The sequence below is a fragment of the Tamandua tetradactyla genome, chromosome 16 (genome assembly GCF_023851605.1).
Source record: "Tamandua tetradactyla isolate mTamTet1 chromosome 16, mTamTet1.pri, whole genome shotgun sequence".
Lineage (NCBI taxonomy): Eukaryota > Metazoa > Chordata > Mammalia > Pilosa > Myrmecophagidae > Tamandua > Tamandua tetradactyla.
In genome coordinates this window covers 9,872,581-9,891,296 of record NC_135342.1, presented here as the reverse complement: position 1 = coordinate 9,891,296, position 18,716 = coordinate 9,872,581, and the positions used below count along the sequence as shown (strand labels likewise).

Here is an 18,716-nt window from a genome sequence, read left to right as displayed (position 1 = left end):
TCCCGAAAGTTTCTTCTCAGCCTCCTATGCTGGATTTTCCTATCTACCTGGCCCCTAAATTTTATAGGGTCCAGAAAACAAAAGAACTGTGGGAAACTGAAAGGCCCTGCTTCTCTGGCCTTCACTGGATCCATCACTGCAGTTCAGAGACCAGGGCTTCAATGCCTTAAGGTGCAGGGCTGGGAGAGGCAGGACCTCAGAACTTCAAAGGAGACCCTCACAATTTACTTGACTATGCCCAGGTTGACTGCCTGGACTTCCCCAGAAGTTTACTAAATTTGGGTTAGGGATGGAGGCCATTCAATTATCAAGGTTTCCCAAACATCCTGTGGGAACCAAATGACACCCAATCCTTAACAGCACAGAACTCATTAACTAGAGGTGGGAAGGACTCCATAAACAAGGGCAATGGGGAAAGATGTCAAGGCTGGAAGCTAAGTGGTCAACAGCAAAAAAATGCTTCAGTCAGATCGCATGAGGCAAGGAGGAAAAGCAGCCTTTGACAACAGGTTGTTCATAGTGTGAGCAGGAAGTGTTATTCAAGAAGCTTGACTTTTGGGACTGCAGATTGATGGGGTTTCTCACGGCTGACCTCAGAGCCCCAGTATTTGAGCTCCCAGCTCACCACGATGTGGGCAGCGACTCCACTCTCATCCCAACCCTAGACCCAAGAGAAGAGGTTCTCTACTGCCTGGGCAGTCGCCTTGAATGGCAGATGGCCAACTCCCTGGCACATGGGAGGGGAAATCAATATTTCCATCCTCTCAGGTAGTGAGGGCATGAGTTCTTCACCTCTCCCCCAGAAATAGGACTAAACCCTTTTCAGCCAGGTCTCTGGAACTCAGGCATAAATTACATCTCCCTTAATGTCCTGGCCCGCAGGAGCCCAGGTTTCATGGCCCAACACTTAGTTTCTCCCGTTATCAACTAGAAACTTCTAAAGGTCACTGACAGGTAAAGTTTGGTGCCATGGGCCTGCACTGCAGGATGAGGCTAAACATTGAGAAGTGAGGCAGGTGTCCAAGACTAAGGGAGGAAAGAGTGGCCCTTTTCTAGGAAAACGTGAAGGACTTTTCCACTCCAGGTACAGTGGGGGCCAGACTCTCCAGAAACCCGGACTCAGTCTACAGGACTTGGATGTCAGTGTCTGCATAGGAAGAAAACCAGGCCTAGAGAAGGCGTCCCAATGTGTGATTCTTAATGTGGCTTCTGCACCAGCCTCTGAGCTGGCTCTTCTCCTTTCATCCCAAGGGCTGTATTTGCTCCTTCACCACACTCCCAACCTCTAAATGAGAACAGGGGATGGAAGTGGTGATCTTCTCCTGGGACCCCCACCCTTCTTGTCACAGAGACAATGTCTTCTTTTTGTAACCCCTCTGCGCCAGCCCATTCATCACCCATACAGGTCTGCTTTGGACTGACTAGGTTTCTTCCCCAAACCGTTCCTTCCACCAGGAACTTCAAACCACTACCAGGGGAATTAAAACTAATTCTGTCTCCAGCCCAAAGAACCACAGGAAGACAGTTCTTTCTTTCCCTCTCACTACTAAGACCCTGGCCCCTGGTCCTCTGAAACTTACCTCCCAAGAAACTTAGAACTGGGGACTCTTTTTCCACGTGGACTCCCTGTGGCCTTTTTTTTTTTTTTTTTTTTTAACTTGAGCAGGCACCAGGAATCCAACCCAGGTCTCCTGGCATGGCAGGAAAGCGTTCTGCCACTGAGCCTCCATCACACTGCCCTCCCGGAGGCCTCTTACACCAGGAGGAGCTGGTGGAACTGAGCCCACCTGAGCCTGAATCTTCTGTTCCCACCCAGGCTCAGTGCTGGAACAGAGTAGGCATGGGAAATTGTTAGCTGAGTGCTTGAACTCCTCCAAAACTGAGAATGAGGATCCAGTTCCAAATTTGGGTGTGATATTTTGGAGTTTCCTCATGTCAGCCTGATGGGTTCAGAGGGACCTGAGGCTTAGTGAAGGCAACTTAGCCCTTCCCAGTGTTTTCCAGACTGCACCCACCTTTAGCTGGGGCTGATGGAGAAGTTACCTTGGTGCTAGCATTCCTGACCCATCTTGTGCTTCTCTCCCCATTTGGCTCTTCAGATTGACTCTCACTTCTCTTTTTGGGGGGAACCTAGCCCAACAGGTCAACAGCCTCCTTCCTCTGGAGGTGAGACATACCTGGTCACTGATATTGCCCTTAGACAGTGAGAGACCAGTGAAGCAGAGACAGATGTGTTCTCCAAGGCCCCAGCACATGACTATGCATGAGAAGCCACCTTTCCGGACACATCCTTAGATCTGTCCATGTTCGTGAACACTTGTATGGGCCCCTCATCATATGTGAAGTTTCCTGGGACTAGATTTGTTTGTACCAACCTTCAGACTTCGAATGGACTAAAATCTCACATCTAAGTTCCACCCCAGAGGAAGCCAAGAGGAGAGACATAGGGTCCAATTCAAATTCATCAGGCACTTATATCCTGTATGCAGCTCCCAGAGCTGAATGCACATTTGGCATTCCCATGCCAAACTGAGCCAGGTACCTACTGTAATCTTTTATGGATGAGAAAAGCAGGTCAGACAAGTTAAATAACTTGCCCAACTATTACACAGAGAATAGAATGAAGCCAGGAATCAAATCAGGCACCTGGCTCCTGAGCCCGGCCGCTTAAAGAAGATGCTACTCTGCTTCTCAGAGGTATTTAAAACAGACTTTTTTCTTGAAGGAAAAAATAGTGGGGGAAAGAGTGAATAAACATTGATGTGGAAATGGGTGAATAAATTATGGCACAGCCACCCAATGGAATAACATACAGCCATTCAAAAGAAGTAGAGTTTAAAACACAACACAACAAAACAAGATGCACATACATGTATATGATATGATCCTATTTTTATAAAAGAAGAGTTCCTATAAAGGTATACGAGCATAGTAAATATATGTGAATGTGTGGCTATCAAGGGAAAGCAAACTTCTTCTGCATAGGGCCCAAGAGTAAATGTCTTTGGCTTACAGAACATGTGGTCTCTGCCACAAGTTCTAAATTCTGCCACTGTAGTGCCAAAGCAGCCATGATAATATGTAAATAAATGAATATGGCTGTGTCCCAATAAAGCTTTATTCTAAAAGACAGGTGGCAGGCCAGATTTGGCCTTCAAGCCATAGTTTGCAGACTCCTGGTATATATCATTAGGAATCTGTATAAAAATAGGAAAGTATTTATACTTTATGGTTAGCATTGGTGATCTATGGAGAGACTGGTCAGAGACAGTGGAAGTGGAAAGATAAGGGGAGGGAAGTGTGGTAGTTAGATTCAGTTGTCAACTTGGCAAGCTGAGGCACCTAGTTTGGTTGTTGCGGACATGAGCCAATGGTATGTGAACCTCATCTGTTGCTCATTACATCTGCAGTCGGCTAGGAGGCGCCTGCTGCAATGAATGACATTTGACTTAATTGGCTGGTGCTTAAATGAGAGACTCAACGTAGCACAGCCCAAGCAGCTCAGCATACCTCACCTCAGCACTCACAGCTCAGCCCAGGCCTTTGGAGATGCAGAAAGGAATCACCCCAGGGTAAGTTGCTGGAACCCAGAGGCCTGAAGAGAAGGCCAGCAGAGATCACCCTGTGCCTTCCCACGTAAGAAAGAACCTCAGTGGGAAGTTAGCTGCCTTTCCTCTGAAGAACTAACAAAATAAATCCCCTTTTATTAAAAGCCAATCCGTCTCTGGTGTGTTGCATTCCAACAGCTAGCAAACTAGAACAGGAAGACTTAAGCAAATCCTGAAGGAAAAGAAAAACTACAATGTGAAAAAGGATATGTATTATAGAACCACATTTATGCATTTACCTAAAAGTGTACATTCATGAGTCTATATCCATAATGAAATTACTAATTATTGACTGTGAAACCTCAGGATAGAAATACTCCGTAGGGAACATGTTGGATAAGCACAGTACATTGTATTTTTAAAATCTTATATAAATATTATATGTACCTCCTATCATTCCATTACTTGGCACTTAAACATTTTTAATATTCCACAATAAACAGAATTAACATTAATATAATTTCCAACAGACTTTCCTTTAAATAATCTGGAAACAATCTGTCTTGTAATGCTTTCTTGAGAAAAGATTTTCCCAATGTATTCCACAGGGTTTCTTCCCTGGATGAATTCTATAATCCTTAATGAGGCTAGTACAAACATGGAGAATTCCCTTCATTGCTGAACTCTTAAATTTTCTTTCCTAAGCAATTTTCCTCACATGCATTATGTGTGACTTTGTGATCTGGTTACATATGAAATGTATTCCTAGTTTTTTTTTTTTCTGCAGCACAAATTCTATAATGTACTATTAGATCTGAATGTCATGAGATTTTCTCCTTTTTCAAGAAACACAGAGTTTACTTCATGTATGACTACTCTGATGTATATTGAGATTACTGAATGAATCTGTTCTCGGACTCACCATAGTTACAAGATTTATCATCAGCATGAGTTGTTTGGAGTTCATTAAAATTTGACCTGTGGGTAAAGGCCTTTCTGCACTCAGAACATACAGAGGGTCCCTCAAAATATGAATTCACTAATAAATGTTAAATTGTGGTTTCTTATTGAAGGACTGCCCACAGTCAAAGCATTCATAATGCTCCTCCCCAGTATGGTTTCTCTGACGTATTGTCAACTCTGATTTCTGGATGAAGACCTTCTCCCATTCTGTATAGATACAGGTCTCCCTCCAGTATGCGTTATTTGATGTCTATTGAAATTTGACCTGTTGGCGAAGGCCTTCCCACATTTACTGCATACATGGGGTTTCTCTCCTGTGTGAATTCGCTGATGCTCTCTGAGTTGTGACTTAGAAATGAAGGCTTTCCCACAGTCACTGCATTTGAACGGCTTCTCTCCACTGTGAGTTCTCTGATGCATGCTGAGAATTGATTTCTGGTTGAAGGCTTTTCCACAGTCACTGCACTCATAGTGTCTCTCTCCGGTATGAATTTTCTGATGTATATTGAGGTGTGACTTTTGATTGAAGGCTTTTCCACAGTCACTACATTCATAAGGCTTCTCCCCTGTATGAATTCGATGATGCATACCAAGTTGAGATTTGGAAATGAAAGATTTCCCACAGTTGTTGCATTGATAAGGTTTCTCTCCAGTGTGAATTCTTTGATGTGCAATCAAATGTGCCTTCTGGATGAAGGCATGGCCACATTCAATACACACATAGGACTTCTCTCCTGAATGGATTTTCTGGTGCAGGCTGAGCGTTGACTTCTGGGTGAAGGCTTTCCCACATTCGATACACACATACTGTCTCTCTCCAGTATGAATTTTCTGATGTGTACTGAGGTCTGAGTTCTGGGTGAAGCCTTTCCCACATTCGCTGCATTCATACAGTTTTTCTGCACTGTGAGTTTTCTTATGCCTGAAAAGAGATAGCATCTGGGCAAAGGTCTTTCCACATTCATGGCATTTATAGGGCTTCTTTCTATTGTGAGTTTTCTTGTGTGTAATAAATTCTGACTTCTGAATGAAGACTTTCCCACATTCAGTACATATATAAGGAATTTCACCTGTTTGAACCGTCAGATATACACTGAGTTGTGACTTTGGAGTAAAGGTTCTTCTACATTTGCTGCAATCATTGACGTTTTCTACACTATGAATTTTCTGTTGGGTGATGAAAGGTGATTTCTGGGTGAAGACCTTTCCACATTTAGTACATTTATCAGGTTTCTCCCCATTATGAACCCTATGTTGCCTGAGTACCCATTTGTGGCTGGGAACTTTTCTGGATTGAGCATCTTCATAAAAGTTCTCTCCTGCACGAGAACTCCTGTGGTTAGTATTGGAAGCGCTATGGGTGAAATGCTGACCAGATTTAATAACCTTTTCAAGGTGTTTTGTGGCACTGTCTTTATTTTGACTATTTATTTCCAGGCTATGAGTCAAACTTTTTGCAAATGAGACACATTTTTGAGGGTTTTTTTGTGAAGAATTATGGCAGCCCCTCACATAAAGGACTTGCCCAGTATCCTCACTTTCACAATCCCTCTCTGTATTCAATGTTTTCTTGCTGTAGAAAGCACCATCATGTGACGGTTGATTTTGATTTTCCTGATCTCTCTTCCTTTGGACAGCATTTTGCCACAGTTCTTCTAAAAAGGAACACCACAAACCATCTGTTGGGACTTCACCCACCATATCATTGAAAAGTGAAGCTTTTTCTGAAATTTCCTCTTCTGGGGTTTCAAACCCAAACTCCCCTTCTAAAAGCAGAAACAGAAGATAAAACATACAACATAAACAGTTAATAGGAGATAGAGGAGAAATTGTATGAAAATTGAGCTGACTGAGAATGAACACAGGGAAATGACTGAGTCAAGTAATACAGGGGGCAATGCTGGTGACAATGAAAAGAAACACACAGCCCTTAGTATATACCAAGAACTTATCTATATAGCACTTAGGCTGTGCAGGCAATGTTTTATGCAATGTACACATAAAGTCCTCTAAACCTCACAACTATCCCGTCAGTGGCTTCAATTATTAGTTTGTTTTACAGATGAAGAAAATGAAGCACAGAATGGTTAGTTAAGTCATTGCCCAAGATCAATTTGAGACTCCATGGGGAAGATTAAATTTGAACACAAGCAACATGGCTCCACTTATTAAGCAGTCTAGATACCAGATCTAGTAGGAAGACAAGAAGATTACATGCACAAAGACGTTACAGGGCAACATCTGTGGATAGTTAAGGCTTGAAGGAGGGTAGCTAAGAGTATAGGAGTTCATTATCTTTCAGCTCTAAATCCTCATGAATCTTTCTGCTTCTTCTCACTTGTTAGAAACAATGCCAAATTCATCAGCCCTACCAGTCCTTTCGAAAACTATTAAAGCTTCACAAACCATCCGGTAATGGCCAAGCAGTGAAAGCATGTCTATGTCCAAATCTCCAACTCTTCATGAAGCTGCAGTTTTTTTCTTTGAACCTGGGAATATATGTATACACCAAGAAAGATGTAAAAAAAAGACTGGATAAGCTAGTATTCCTAGTATCTGTTTTATCCTTCTTCCATAGAAGCAGAATTGTGGCCAGTCACATGGCTGCCAAGTCACATAACTATCCCAATTTCCTTGACAATGAAATGTGGCCACAAGACTATTTTTGCCAGTGGAATGTATGTATAAATCTATAAATGTGTGTATAAATGCTGTGCACCACTTCTGGGCCAAGGAGGCAGGATGGCTGGCACAGCTTCTCAATGCCCTCCTCCTTTTCTCTGCTTATTAGAAGGCTCTGGAGGCAATCTCAATGTCATTGGGAAAGTGGAGCAATGACTTGGGAGAAACTTAAGAAACTGAATGAGTCTAAGAAGCAAGAGTCCCTGCTGACCTGTTTGGAGAACTGTTTTACTGAAGAGAAATTACTCGAGAATATTTGAACTACAGGATTTTGCTTTCTTTATTAAGAGATTTAGAATTGTTGATTGTATATGCAGAACGGAATGATATGTTAATATTTTTGTTTGTTAGTTGTTAATTTTTTTAATTAATAAATTTTAAAAAAAGAAGAGATTTCAGCTTTGCACTATAAAACATAACATTTTTGGCCAAAGACTGGAGTCAGTGGTCATCCAATTTATAGTTCAGTGCATGAGATATAGCAGTGCATGAGATATAGTTCAGTGCATGAGTTCAATAAAAATGTTAGGCTGACTAAATCAGACCATTATTTCATTTAACCAGAGATTTAAACACTGAACATGACATCACTCACATCTAAGTTCTTTTCTTTTCAAGTCAGTTTGATAAATTGTATTCTCGGACATTGTTTTATCCAAAAACTTCATTCGTCTTTCATTCTACTATATAGAACTTTATATATGGTCCAAACCCTTGGCTTTCATTTATTCTAAGGGATCTTACTAACATGGAGTCCCTAGGCAAAGTCTAGAACATTTTAAAATTTTCAATTCATTTAGCTTACAAAACTTTTCCTGAATCTAACGATTCTTAAATAACTGCAATTAACACTCAATGTAAAACATCCAGACTTGTGCTGAAAATCTTACCCATAATTCTCCATACAAATCAACAACATTGCCTCAAAAGAAGTCTAGTTTATTAAATCAAGTCCAAGTATATACTCACGTCTTCTACCCTCATTTCAATAGATGCTCCATCTACTCCCATGTCCCAAGTCAAAATTGCTGCCTGGAGCAATGAAGAGTCCTGTGTCCTTAAAATTAACTCCCAACCTCAACCACCTCTACAATGATACCATTTTCCTGAACTTCAAAAATAGTCACACTCTGTGTCCCCCATTTTGATACTTTCCTTTTTTTGTATGCTGCACGGCGGGGTCACATTTCATTCTTTTTCCATGTAAGTATCCCATTGCTGCAGCATCATTTGCTGAATTTTTGTTTGTTTGTTCTTTCTTCCTTTTGTTTGCTTGTTTGTTTGTTTTTGGGAAGTGCATGGGCTGGAAACTGAACCCAGGTCACCTACATTGCAGGCGAGAATTCTCTCACTGAACTACCCTTGCACCCTGATTCTTATTTTTTAAATAGCCTTCTATTAAATAGATTAATTAAGCCATAAATTCCATTAAATGATTAATGCACAAAGGCTTTAAATATCTCATGCACTTATCCTCTCCACCAACTATAATACCTGCTCCTTTGAATTTATCTCAGCAGATATTTAAAAGACCCTTCTAAATGAAAATAAAATATCTTCTTCTTCCTATCTTTATCTTTTCCATAACTTACCTATTCTAAATGGTTTCCTCATGCTTATCATTCATATCATGAAGAGTAGGTAGGCAGAGCATAAAATAATCGACAGCCTGGGTAAAGAAAGGACCATCCTATAGCCTATATAATACACATTAAAAGAAATAATAATGTAAAGTATGCATTATAAGAACAATTAAGGTACAGTTTTAAATTGGAAATATGGGGTCGTGATGACAGTGTCACTGAGAAGAGTTATTATATCCCACATAATCGGAAATGACTGCCTATGTTCATAAAAAATCTGTTGATTTATTAATTTGTGGTAATGAAATCTGTCAATAGCATCTAGGATAAAGTCATAAAAAAGTGGACTCCACAAAACTTATTAGGAACAAAATAATCCAAGCAGGATGGAAAAGAGAGACCTGGACTGGGGTAATACCACTGAGATTAAGAATAAAGGGCATCTAGCCCCAATGAATCCCAGAGTGATTTGATCAGTGAGTGGAAAAGTATTTGCAAAGTCCCCTTTGGGGAATGGTGAGAACGGGGAGAAATTCAACTTCCCCAAGTTGAATTCCTGATATTCTCACAAGCAGTGTGGACAACCAAAGCTATAGGCTGAGCTCCAAGTCTTGGGGTTTGTTCATATGAAACTTAACCCCACAAAGGATAGGTCAAGCCTACTTAAAATTAGGCCTAAGAGTCACTCCCAAGAGAGCCTCTTTTGTTGCTCAGATGTGGCCTCTGTCTCCAGCCAACACAGGAAGCACACTCACCACCCTCCCCCTGTCTACATGGGACATGACTCCCAGGGTTGTGGACCTTCCTGGCAATGTGGGATAGAAATCCCAGAATGAGCTGAGACTCAGCATCAAGGGATTGAGAAAACCTTCTCAACCAAAAAGGGAAGAGTAAAATGAGACAAAGTGTCAATGGCTGAGAGATTCCAAACAGAGTCGAGAGGTTATCCTGGAGGTTATTCTTACACATTAAGCAGATATCATTTTGTTATTCAAGATGTAGTGGAGAGGCTGGAGGGAACTGCCTGAAAATGTAGAGCTATGTTCCAGTAGCCATGTTTCTTGATGATGACTGAATAATGATATAGCTTTCACAATATGACTGTGTGATTGTGAAAAAAATAGATATATATTTATAAACCATTAACAAATTGTAATATATAGAAATTTCTAGAAAATAAGAAAACAATTAAAAAACAACAACAACAACAAAAAAGAATAAAGGGCATCTATATTATACATTAGAATAAGAAAAGAATAGTAGGAAGTGAAAAGTGATAAATGAAATTTGAGGATGAGAGGGAAGAGCCAAAGGAAGCAAAGAATCTGACCAAATTTGTAAGGTAAGAGGAATTACTGATTTGGGCAATGATAACTTCTTCCGATTTCTCAAAAACAAAGGAATTGAGTCCGATCCTGAGAATTGTCCTCCATGAAGTTAAATAAGGTAGCAGAATACAGTTTAAACACAGGGCCTTGAGTTGTTGATATAGGAATCATCAGAATATAAGCGCTAAGTGTTCAGCATGGGTTGGCTCTTTAAGGCATATCCTATAGGATGGGAAGACCAGAGGGCAGGAGTAAGACCCCAAGCTAGGAGCACCACAATTAAAGGGGAAAAGGAAAGCAATGAATTTAGTGGCAAATCAACAGGAAAAAAGCAGAAAATTCATGGCAGAAAGTGACAAAATAATGTAAACAAACAACTCAGAGATGGAAAACCCAATCAGATTACAGATATGATGAGATGCTCAAACTATTTAGTTATTAGAAAAATGAAATTAAAACAAGGAAACAGTCCTTTCAGCCATCAGATGGGCCAAAAGGGAGAAATGTGTACAATGCCAAGTGTTGGCAAGCAAAGATGTGAAAACATGAATCCTTGTGCACGGCAGATGGGAGTGTAAATGGCGCAGCCCATCTGAAAAGCAATATGGTTTACTTAGTCAAATTAAGAATACTTATACCCATGATCAGACAATCCCAGGTCCCAGGACCTGCCTCGGGGAAGTTCTCATACTGACCCCTAAGGGACATTTATAAGTAATGTGTTTCAGTATTAGTGATAGTAATTGGGAGTAGGAGGTATCTTAAGTAACCAACCCTCCTCCTCCCTGAGAGAATGGACACATAAATGAAGCATGTTCAAACCCTGGAATACAACACAGCAGCTGGAGAGAATATTAATATTCTACAAGGACAGAGCTAAGTACAAAATGAAAACTTTTTAAAAGAGTAATTTATATATGATATTGAAAATACAAACACAAAAACGTTCATTTGAGTTTACATGAGACAGGCACATGGAAAATAGCAAAGCCTTGGGAGAAGAGATGTCATGGTGAGGAGGGAAATGGGTGTGGGGCAGGAGGATAAAGGAAGTAAACCAAGAAGTTTCACATGTGGGAGAGACGCCTTATCCAGAGTGAGGATGCCAGACTGCCCTGAACTGAAAGCTACAATCAGTTTAACTCTCATTATGCAAGCTGCAAAAAGTAATAGAAATAAATTCACTAGGCAGAGTATCCCTCAGTGTGGTTCACTCAAGCTGCAGTGGGAGGAAATGCCCGAAGACTGACTGGATAACGTCAAAGACAATAAAAAAAAAAATCCCCAAAGCAAAGGCATGGTGACCACAAAGCCGACAGGAGGGGGAGTGACTTGGGGAGTAGGGGAGGTGGTAGGGAGTAAGGACGGAAGTAGTATAGACAGAACACTCTATGAGGCTGGCTGTCAATGACAGATTAAGGCATTCCAAAGTGAGAAGTACAGAAAATGAAAAGGAACCAGCTGGACCAAGAGTGTGGCATGCAGTGATTTTGGAAGAAGGTAGTTGCATGAATACATCTAAGGAAAGATTCAGAGACCATGGAGCAGTAGGCAGAGTAAAAACCTTAGGCCAAAGAAATGATGAGGCTAACTGGTATACTACTTGGAGTAGAGATAAAGCAGGCAATTCTTCGGCCAAAGCACTGAGCAAAGAAGAAGGCGGATGATATGGTAAGTGGCCCTAAGTGGAGATGGCATTTAGATAGCTGAGCGGCCAATGTCAAATCTCCTTAAGCAGTTCATAACTTCCATTACCTTACAGAACAATTTTCTTAAGATAATTTCAAAGGCACTGGCTTTTCCCAATGTAGCCAAGCTTGACTCCTGCATCTCCCATCTGCCCAGGAAGAGCCACTCACCTGGACAGCTCTGATGTGGGGGTTCAACCTCCACCATCCATGGCTCCTTCCCTTCTTCCAACTTGAAGATCACCTCTGGGCTGGGAATGTGACACCCTGTTCATGAGAAAGGATTCCAGATCTGGCTATACCTTCTCGGGTAGCTCCTAGAGGCCATTCAGTGAAGCTTTTCATTTGTACATCAGAGAAGTCACCATCTTTCACTGGGCAAAGGTGCCCAAATGGAATGAACAATCTGGGATAATTCAAGGACAAAACCACTACAAGCTTCAGATGTACGACTGCATCCCACAAGTGAGGAAGGAAACCTCCTTGGACCCAGCCGAGATTCCCAGCTCAGCTGTGCTCACCCACTGAGAGGAGGTGGCAGTAGGTCTCCAGCATCACGTCCCGGTACAGGCATCTCTGGGCAGGGTCCAGATGCTGCCACTCATCCCTGCTCAAATGCACAGTCACATCCTTGAATGACACCAATCCCTGTAACAACAAATCCCAACTCATGGTAGATGGGGAAGTTACACAGAGCGATCTGTTCTTAATGATTTTTTACCTGGTTGGAATGATTCCCACTAAATACATGTTTCACACTATATTTGGGGGGATTCAAAAAAGCTTACAGAAATTGCCTGCCATTCATTGCATAGTACATTCATCTAGTCATTCTTTGTTTCAGAGATGAGAATTTGAAATAAGTTCCTTCTAAGTCTTCCATCAAACTTAGGAATGGCCCATTACCTTTATTAAGCAACTACATACCAAGCATTGCGCTGGGTAAGCTAGCACGTTTCCAGCAACTCGGAGACTTGGGAAGCAAATAAATATGCAAATCTAACTGAAAGGTTCAAAAGAGGGCATGGTAGAAATACCTGCACAGCATACTGGGGCCCGAATTAGAGAAAAGCAAAGTCTGCTTGGGAGAGGAAGGTTATTGATGCTCCTGAAAGTTAGTAAAGCATAAATTGGAATGAGAATGTGATGCAGGATGCAAGAGAGAAACCACTTCCAGAAAGGAGCAGGAGAAAAGGTGGGAAAATAGGAAAATGCAGGGAACAGCTGATTCCTCTGTGCGATGTGCCGGGAGGTGGTGGTCATGACAGATCTAAGATGAGTGAGGGGCTGGTCACTTAACAAGCATGGGTTTTTTTACTGTAACTAATGGACTGCCATTAAGTATAGGAAAAACAGTTGATCAGAATGACATTGATAAAAGATGGTCTTTCCTATAAGGACCAATTGTAGGATAAACTAAAGAGTTGATGATGGAAAGTACTGCAGGTACCAAAGGCAGTCTGAAAATAGAATATCAGTACTTTTAAATGATCATCAATGGCTTCTAGAAAAATACTGGCGAAAGGCTGATGGGTCAATCTAAAAGGGAGAACTGAACCTGTCACTCCCTCTTAACACCAAACAACGAGAAATAACCAGACAATGCATCTACTCGATTTACATAATATTGCATATATGGTATATTCTTGACACCCCCCCCCAAAAAAAAATATGAAGTGGAAAACAGGTTACCAATATATGGTGTGAAGATTACTGAGTAGGTATCTTAGTGAAAATGAAATCGGGTCCCTACCTAAAGTTCTATATGAAAATAAATTCCAAACGAATCAAAGACATAAAAGTAAAAAATCTAAAAAGCCATAAAAGAAAATATATTAGAAGGATATTTTTTAAAAACATAACTGAGGAATGGCAAAGAACTTTCTCAGATGACATAAAAACTCAGAACAAAAGCTCAATGAGCTCAACTATGTAAAGAAAACAAAAAGCGTTGAAAAACAACCTACAGAACTTGAAAACAAAATGAAAAAATACATATTTGGAACATAAAGGAGAATCAAAGGGCAAAAATCCTTAAAAATACTAACAACCTAATAGAAAAACAGGCAAAGAAAATGAATGGACAACTCAAAAAAATTAAAAGAATACAGATGCTTCACAAACACAATTCCTATCTCAACCTCAGTTGCTAAGAGAAATGCAGATTAAATCTGCAATGAGATGCTATGTTTTCACTTACCAGACTGGCAACAATCAACAGGAAAAGGACCTGCTATTTTGGGCAGGTGAGGGAAACCCTCCTATGCAACTAAAACAATCCAAAGGAAAGCAATTCTGTCACACCCATCCAAAATTAAAGTGTACAAATTCTTGGCCCTAGAAATTCCATTTGTGGAAATTTATCTTCAGATTGGCCCCACTTCTTCTTTATATTGTATGAGATTTGCACAGTATGCTCTGTATTTTTACCATGCCCTCTTTTGTACGAGTATATTTAGTGTTGCACTGATCTCGACTAGAAACTTAACTGTCAAAATCATTGAAGGATTGGTGGGTTACGATTTGACATACAAATATAATGGAATAATATGCAGCCTTTATTTAAAAAGAAAAGAGGTAGCTGGTTGTACTTACATTAGATTATCACCAAGATTCACTGCTAACAGAGAAAAGCAAAGCACAGCCCCTCCACACACCCATACCCTTGATGATCTATAAGGGCAGATTGTCTGTGAAATGTTCAAAAATACACTGGTCCCTCGGGGCCTCTGGAGGGGATCTGGGGGATTGGAGTGAGATCTGGACAAATATTTCATTCTGCCTTTCAAATCTTTTATGGAATGAAAAATACGGACAGAAAATACATGAAACACAAATACAGTTTAATCCACCACCCAGATCAAGAGAATACTGACACCCCCCAAGAACTGCCCCCTGCTCTGCTGTGCCCTTTTCAATCATAATCCCCTCCACTCCTCATATCCTGGAACCCACTATCCTGGCTTTTCTAAGCAAATCTATGCCTTTTTCATAGATTTACGACTTAAGAATGCTCTGTCCCCAGCCCAAACATTATAGTTCTCTTTCTCTTGTTCTTGAAATTTATACAAATAAGAATCAGGTACTATGTCTTCTTTCATTTAATGTTGTTTAACATGATTCATCCACATATTTGCATAGGAAATTAAAGGCGTTAGTTTTCTTTGTTGTATAATTGTAGGAGCCAAGGGTTAAAACAAGACCTGCAGAATTTGTTGGGAGCAGCTGGCCTCAGGATGGCGGCAGTAAACCATGGAGACTGTTATGTAGAGCAGTCTGGGAGGAAGAGAATGTTTACCCCAAATGGTTATGTTAAATAGGAAGGAAGAGAGCACTGAAAAATAAGCTCTCTGTTCTTTCAAGAAATGCACGCATGCCTTTTGTCACCCTGCAGTATTTAAGCAGGATCTGGATAAGAATAAAGTTGTCTGATGTCTGATATACAGTTAAGCTTCAGACGCCCTGAGCCCATCTATGTCTTTCTTTCTTTTTTCCTTTCTTTCTTTCTCATCATTCCTTAATATCCTTCGAGCTCCGTTTCAATAGGAAGCAACATATAATATTCCAATGCATAAAATACCATCATGCATTTGCCCATTTGATTGTTGATGGGTATGTGGATAGTTTCCAGTTCAGGGCTATTATGCCATAGTGCAGTCAGCACTGTCCTTTTCCTCTTCCTTTGTCCCAGGACCACCTTACCCCCACCCCAACCTCTCTCCTTCCTCAGCCAGTTCATGGTTTCCTTTGTAACAGATAGAACTCTAGGTGTGGGTACATCGGCCATGCATGATCAACTATCCAAGATCAAGATCATCTCGGGGGCAGGGAATCCAAAATCTGCTGTTTCAAGTCTTGGAGCACTGTCCCTGCGTCTGCTCCTGCTCACCTCGTGCTCTTTGGGACCCAGGAACTGGGGCCCCTGGGGCAAAATCCCATTAGCAGGCATGTCTCCTCCAGGCTTCAACTCTTGGCTCCTCCTGCTGACAGCTCAACTTCTGCCCGGAAGTTGAAGCTGGGTGGGAGTCTCGAGGCTCCCATCAGAGTTGCTGGGGAGAGGCAGGTAGGCTGGGAAAGAACCTAAGTGGCCTCTTCAATGATGCAACCCAGGGGCTGTGCAGAGATGCCAAGAGGCCCTGGAAGGGCAATGACCCTGTGAAGAGTCATTCAACATTCACACCACACGAATTTCCTGGGACCCTTAGGTGAAGGTCACTGTGCTGTATAAAGATAAGCACAAATTAAAGGGGAAAAAAGATATTGACTTTCCCTGGTACCAAAAAAGGGGAAATGACATCCCCTCCCCCTTCCCTTTTCTTAGCTCACTTTTCAGAAAACCTGAAATCTTAACTCCTTTCTCTGCCCCTTGGAGATGTCTGTAAATCTTGTACAAAGCTAAAGAAGTCTTTTAAGCTTTATAACTCAAGAGTGCTTTTCTCAAGGACCCAGGAGCACCCCTGTGACACGTAGCATCCTTACCTCCCCGTCTCCGTGGGAATTTAGCTTAGGCATCTGGTTCCAAGTTGTAACAATCTACCTGTCATAGAGAGATGAGAAGTTTTCTTTTCCTTTGGATGAGGAAACTAACGCTGTGTACTGTAACAGTTTGGCTGAAGGTCCCTCAGTTTGCAAATGGCAGAGTAAGGATTCTGTTCCCTGTCTGACTCCTTCTAAACTGCACCCTAAACTACCCTACACAGCCTCCTATGTTGTCAGTTTCCAGAAACGCTGTTTCCATTTCCTCTTGCCTCCAGAGAGTTGAAGTTGCAGGCGGCTCTGTCCAGTGTGCTGACTCGGAGCTCCTGGACATTTCCCTGTGCATCATGACACCACACACAGCCCAGCCTCTTCTGACAAAGAAAAAAATTTAAACTCACCAAACCCATCCCCCACCTTGATCCAGAAAACATGCAGGTCTGCCCCAAATCTCCTACTTACTGGCCCTCCCATAATGCATTGCCCCCCAGACCCAAATCTAGGCATTGACAGCACTGACCTCCAGGAAACCCCAAGGGCTGGACTACAGGACTGCCAGAGGATCCCAAAATGCTCCCCAAACACTGACACGGCTTCGGTGCTGAAAGTAGCTACTCACCCATCCTGAGGACCAGCAACTGCATTCCACAGAGTCCCACGCTGGTCACAGGATCTCAAACAACCCCCTGCACAAGGGTCCAAACAACACACCTCACAGGAAACCCATCATTGTTCTGCTCAACTGCCAATCACCTACCCTGACCGTGTCTCACAGAGACCCAGAGAGAAGCCAATAACCAATGCAAAGACAATGCAGTCATCTTCACAAACCACATCACCAACCCCCAGGCTTCCAATCAACTGGCTCCCATATGCTCACAATGATGGCTAACCTCAGCACCCCAAGCTACCGACCCCTATGTCACCAATCTGTGTCCCCCCTCCCCACCTCCACCCAGGAGGGGTTATCGGCACCATCCTCCAATTCCTGAAGCTCCCTCCTCCCCATCAGTCATTGCCCCCTCCAGCCCTCCAAGCAGGGAATCACTCCTCCAGATGTCCTCCAGTACCATCCACTAAGGCCCTCTAAGATGCACATTCTCTGTCCTCAAAGGAGCAGCCCCGTGGTCCAGCAAATTAAAACTGATATAAAGTATACTTGGAATCTATTAATTACAAAAGTAGCGATGCACATATATACAAGGCACAAGGGCAAGTTGAAATTAATGACCTGGTCATCCAACTTTCATTACAAAAATCATTTCACCGCTCACCCCACAGATGCTCCTTCTCTCACCTACACACCTCCCATTACTCGCCCCACAGACCCCCATCAGTCACCCACATATCCCCATCACTCACCCACATATCCCCTTCACTCACCCCACAGATGCCCCATTCACTCACCCCACAGACCCCTCAGCACTCGCCCTACATAACGCTATCACTCACCTCCAGCCCACCTCCCATCAATGACCCCACAGGACCCCTAATCACCTCAGAGTCCCTCAAGCGCCACATGAATTAGAAACCGCCGGCAACTGCAGTGAAACAGTCGTTCTGGGCCATTTCCATTTGCGTCATATTTCTAGCAGGAGCTCTTTGGTTTGCGCATGCTCTGTAGCACTTTTGAAGCTTCATTGTGCCCATAGTTATCATGGCGCGCGTTACGGAATTTCTCCAGCTCCGTTATCAATTTTCTCCAGCATCTTTATCAGGCGAACGTCATGGCCGCGCCCAATTAGAGCTAGTCAATAGGGGATGCCATTTTGCACAACTTCCATTCCGTACAGCCCAGGGAGGAGTATCCGGTCCCAGAGCGAAGCCTTGGGGCTGTCCCACATTGGTAGGAGAGCCATTAAATATGAGTATTTCATTCGTTCTAGGAGAAACTCTCATTGCAAATTCTGAAAAATACCTTTTTTTCTATATTTTCACATTTATTTAAAGGCTTTCTTTTTTCTGAACTAAAGAATTCACAGTCTCTAATAGTGCTTTTGAAAATTTTATCTTTTTGAGAAATTTTATCTTCCTGATCCTTGCACAATTGATCCCTAGACCAGCATGCATCCATTGATGAAGCTATCAATAAGAGACAACCTAAGAGAGAATTTAGGACTCTTGGGGCATTTTATTTAAAGGGAGGAGAATGAAGAAAATACAGTCAATTAAAGAGAAAACCCGATTACTCAGAACAATGCCAGTTAGCCCAAAATATGCCCCGTATCCACCCGCATTTCTGTCTTTCTTGTTGACGGACAGAACAGGCCTTCCTGGCATTTTGTGCCTCAAAGTGTTCATGAGAAATACATCTGTTAGGACTGTAATAACAGGCTTATGTTTTGCAATACTAGGTAGGGAAAATGTTCCCTAGTCAGACATAATATCCAATCCCATAAATCATTCAGGTAAAGGAGACACAAGCACTTCACATAAAACCTGTCTGAA

The 18,716-nt window shown here is 42.0% G+C and overlaps 1 protein-coding gene across 2 annotated transcripts; it reads right to left on the bottom strand.

Moving 5' to 3' along the window:
- Positions 1-3,805: 3,805 nt before the first annotated feature.
- Positions 3,806-18,061, bottom strand: ZNF175 (zinc finger protein 175). Of its 2 annotated transcripts, XM_077130898.1 has the most exons (7): positions 17,766-18,061; positions 16,888-16,954; positions 16,272-16,642; positions 15,682-16,012; positions 12,314-12,440; positions 11,964-12,059; positions 3,806-6,277 (listed from the first exon to the last, which is right to left on the bottom strand). In XM_077130898.1, the coding sequence occupies exons 4-7, from the start codon at positions 15,739-15,741 to the stop codon at positions 4,683-4,685; spliced, it is 1,878 nt and encodes a 625-aa protein (XP_076987013.1). In that variant the 5' UTR covers positions 15,742-16,012; positions 16,272-16,642; positions 16,888-16,954; positions 17,766-18,061; the 3' UTR covers positions 3,806-4,682. The 2 variants fall into 2 exon arrangements, with proteins under 2 accessions (XP_076987013.1, XP_076987014.1); XM_077130899.1 differs by lacking the exons at positions 11,964-12,059; positions 12,314-12,440; positions 15,682-16,012; ... (1 more) ...; positions 16,888-16,954; positions 17,766-18,061 and adding an exon at positions 6,918-8,771.
- Positions 18,062-18,716: the final 655 nt, after the last annotated feature.

Excerpts from the sequence above, each read along its gene's own strand:
- ZNF175 (XM_077130898.1), bottom strand. The coding sequence starts at position 15,741 with ATGCCTGCTAATGGGATTTTGCCCCAGGGGCCCCAGTTCCTGGGTCCC. Across the intron at positions 12,060-12,313 it reads CTGCCACCTCCTCTCAGTGG|GGTGTCACATTCCCAGCCCA; the intron begins GTGAGCACAGCT and ends TCTCATGAACAG. Across the intron at positions 6,278-11,963 it reads CCCACATCAGAGCTGTCCAG|AAGGGGAGTTTGGGTTTGAA; the intron begins GTGAGTGGCTCT and ends TTCTGCTTTTAG.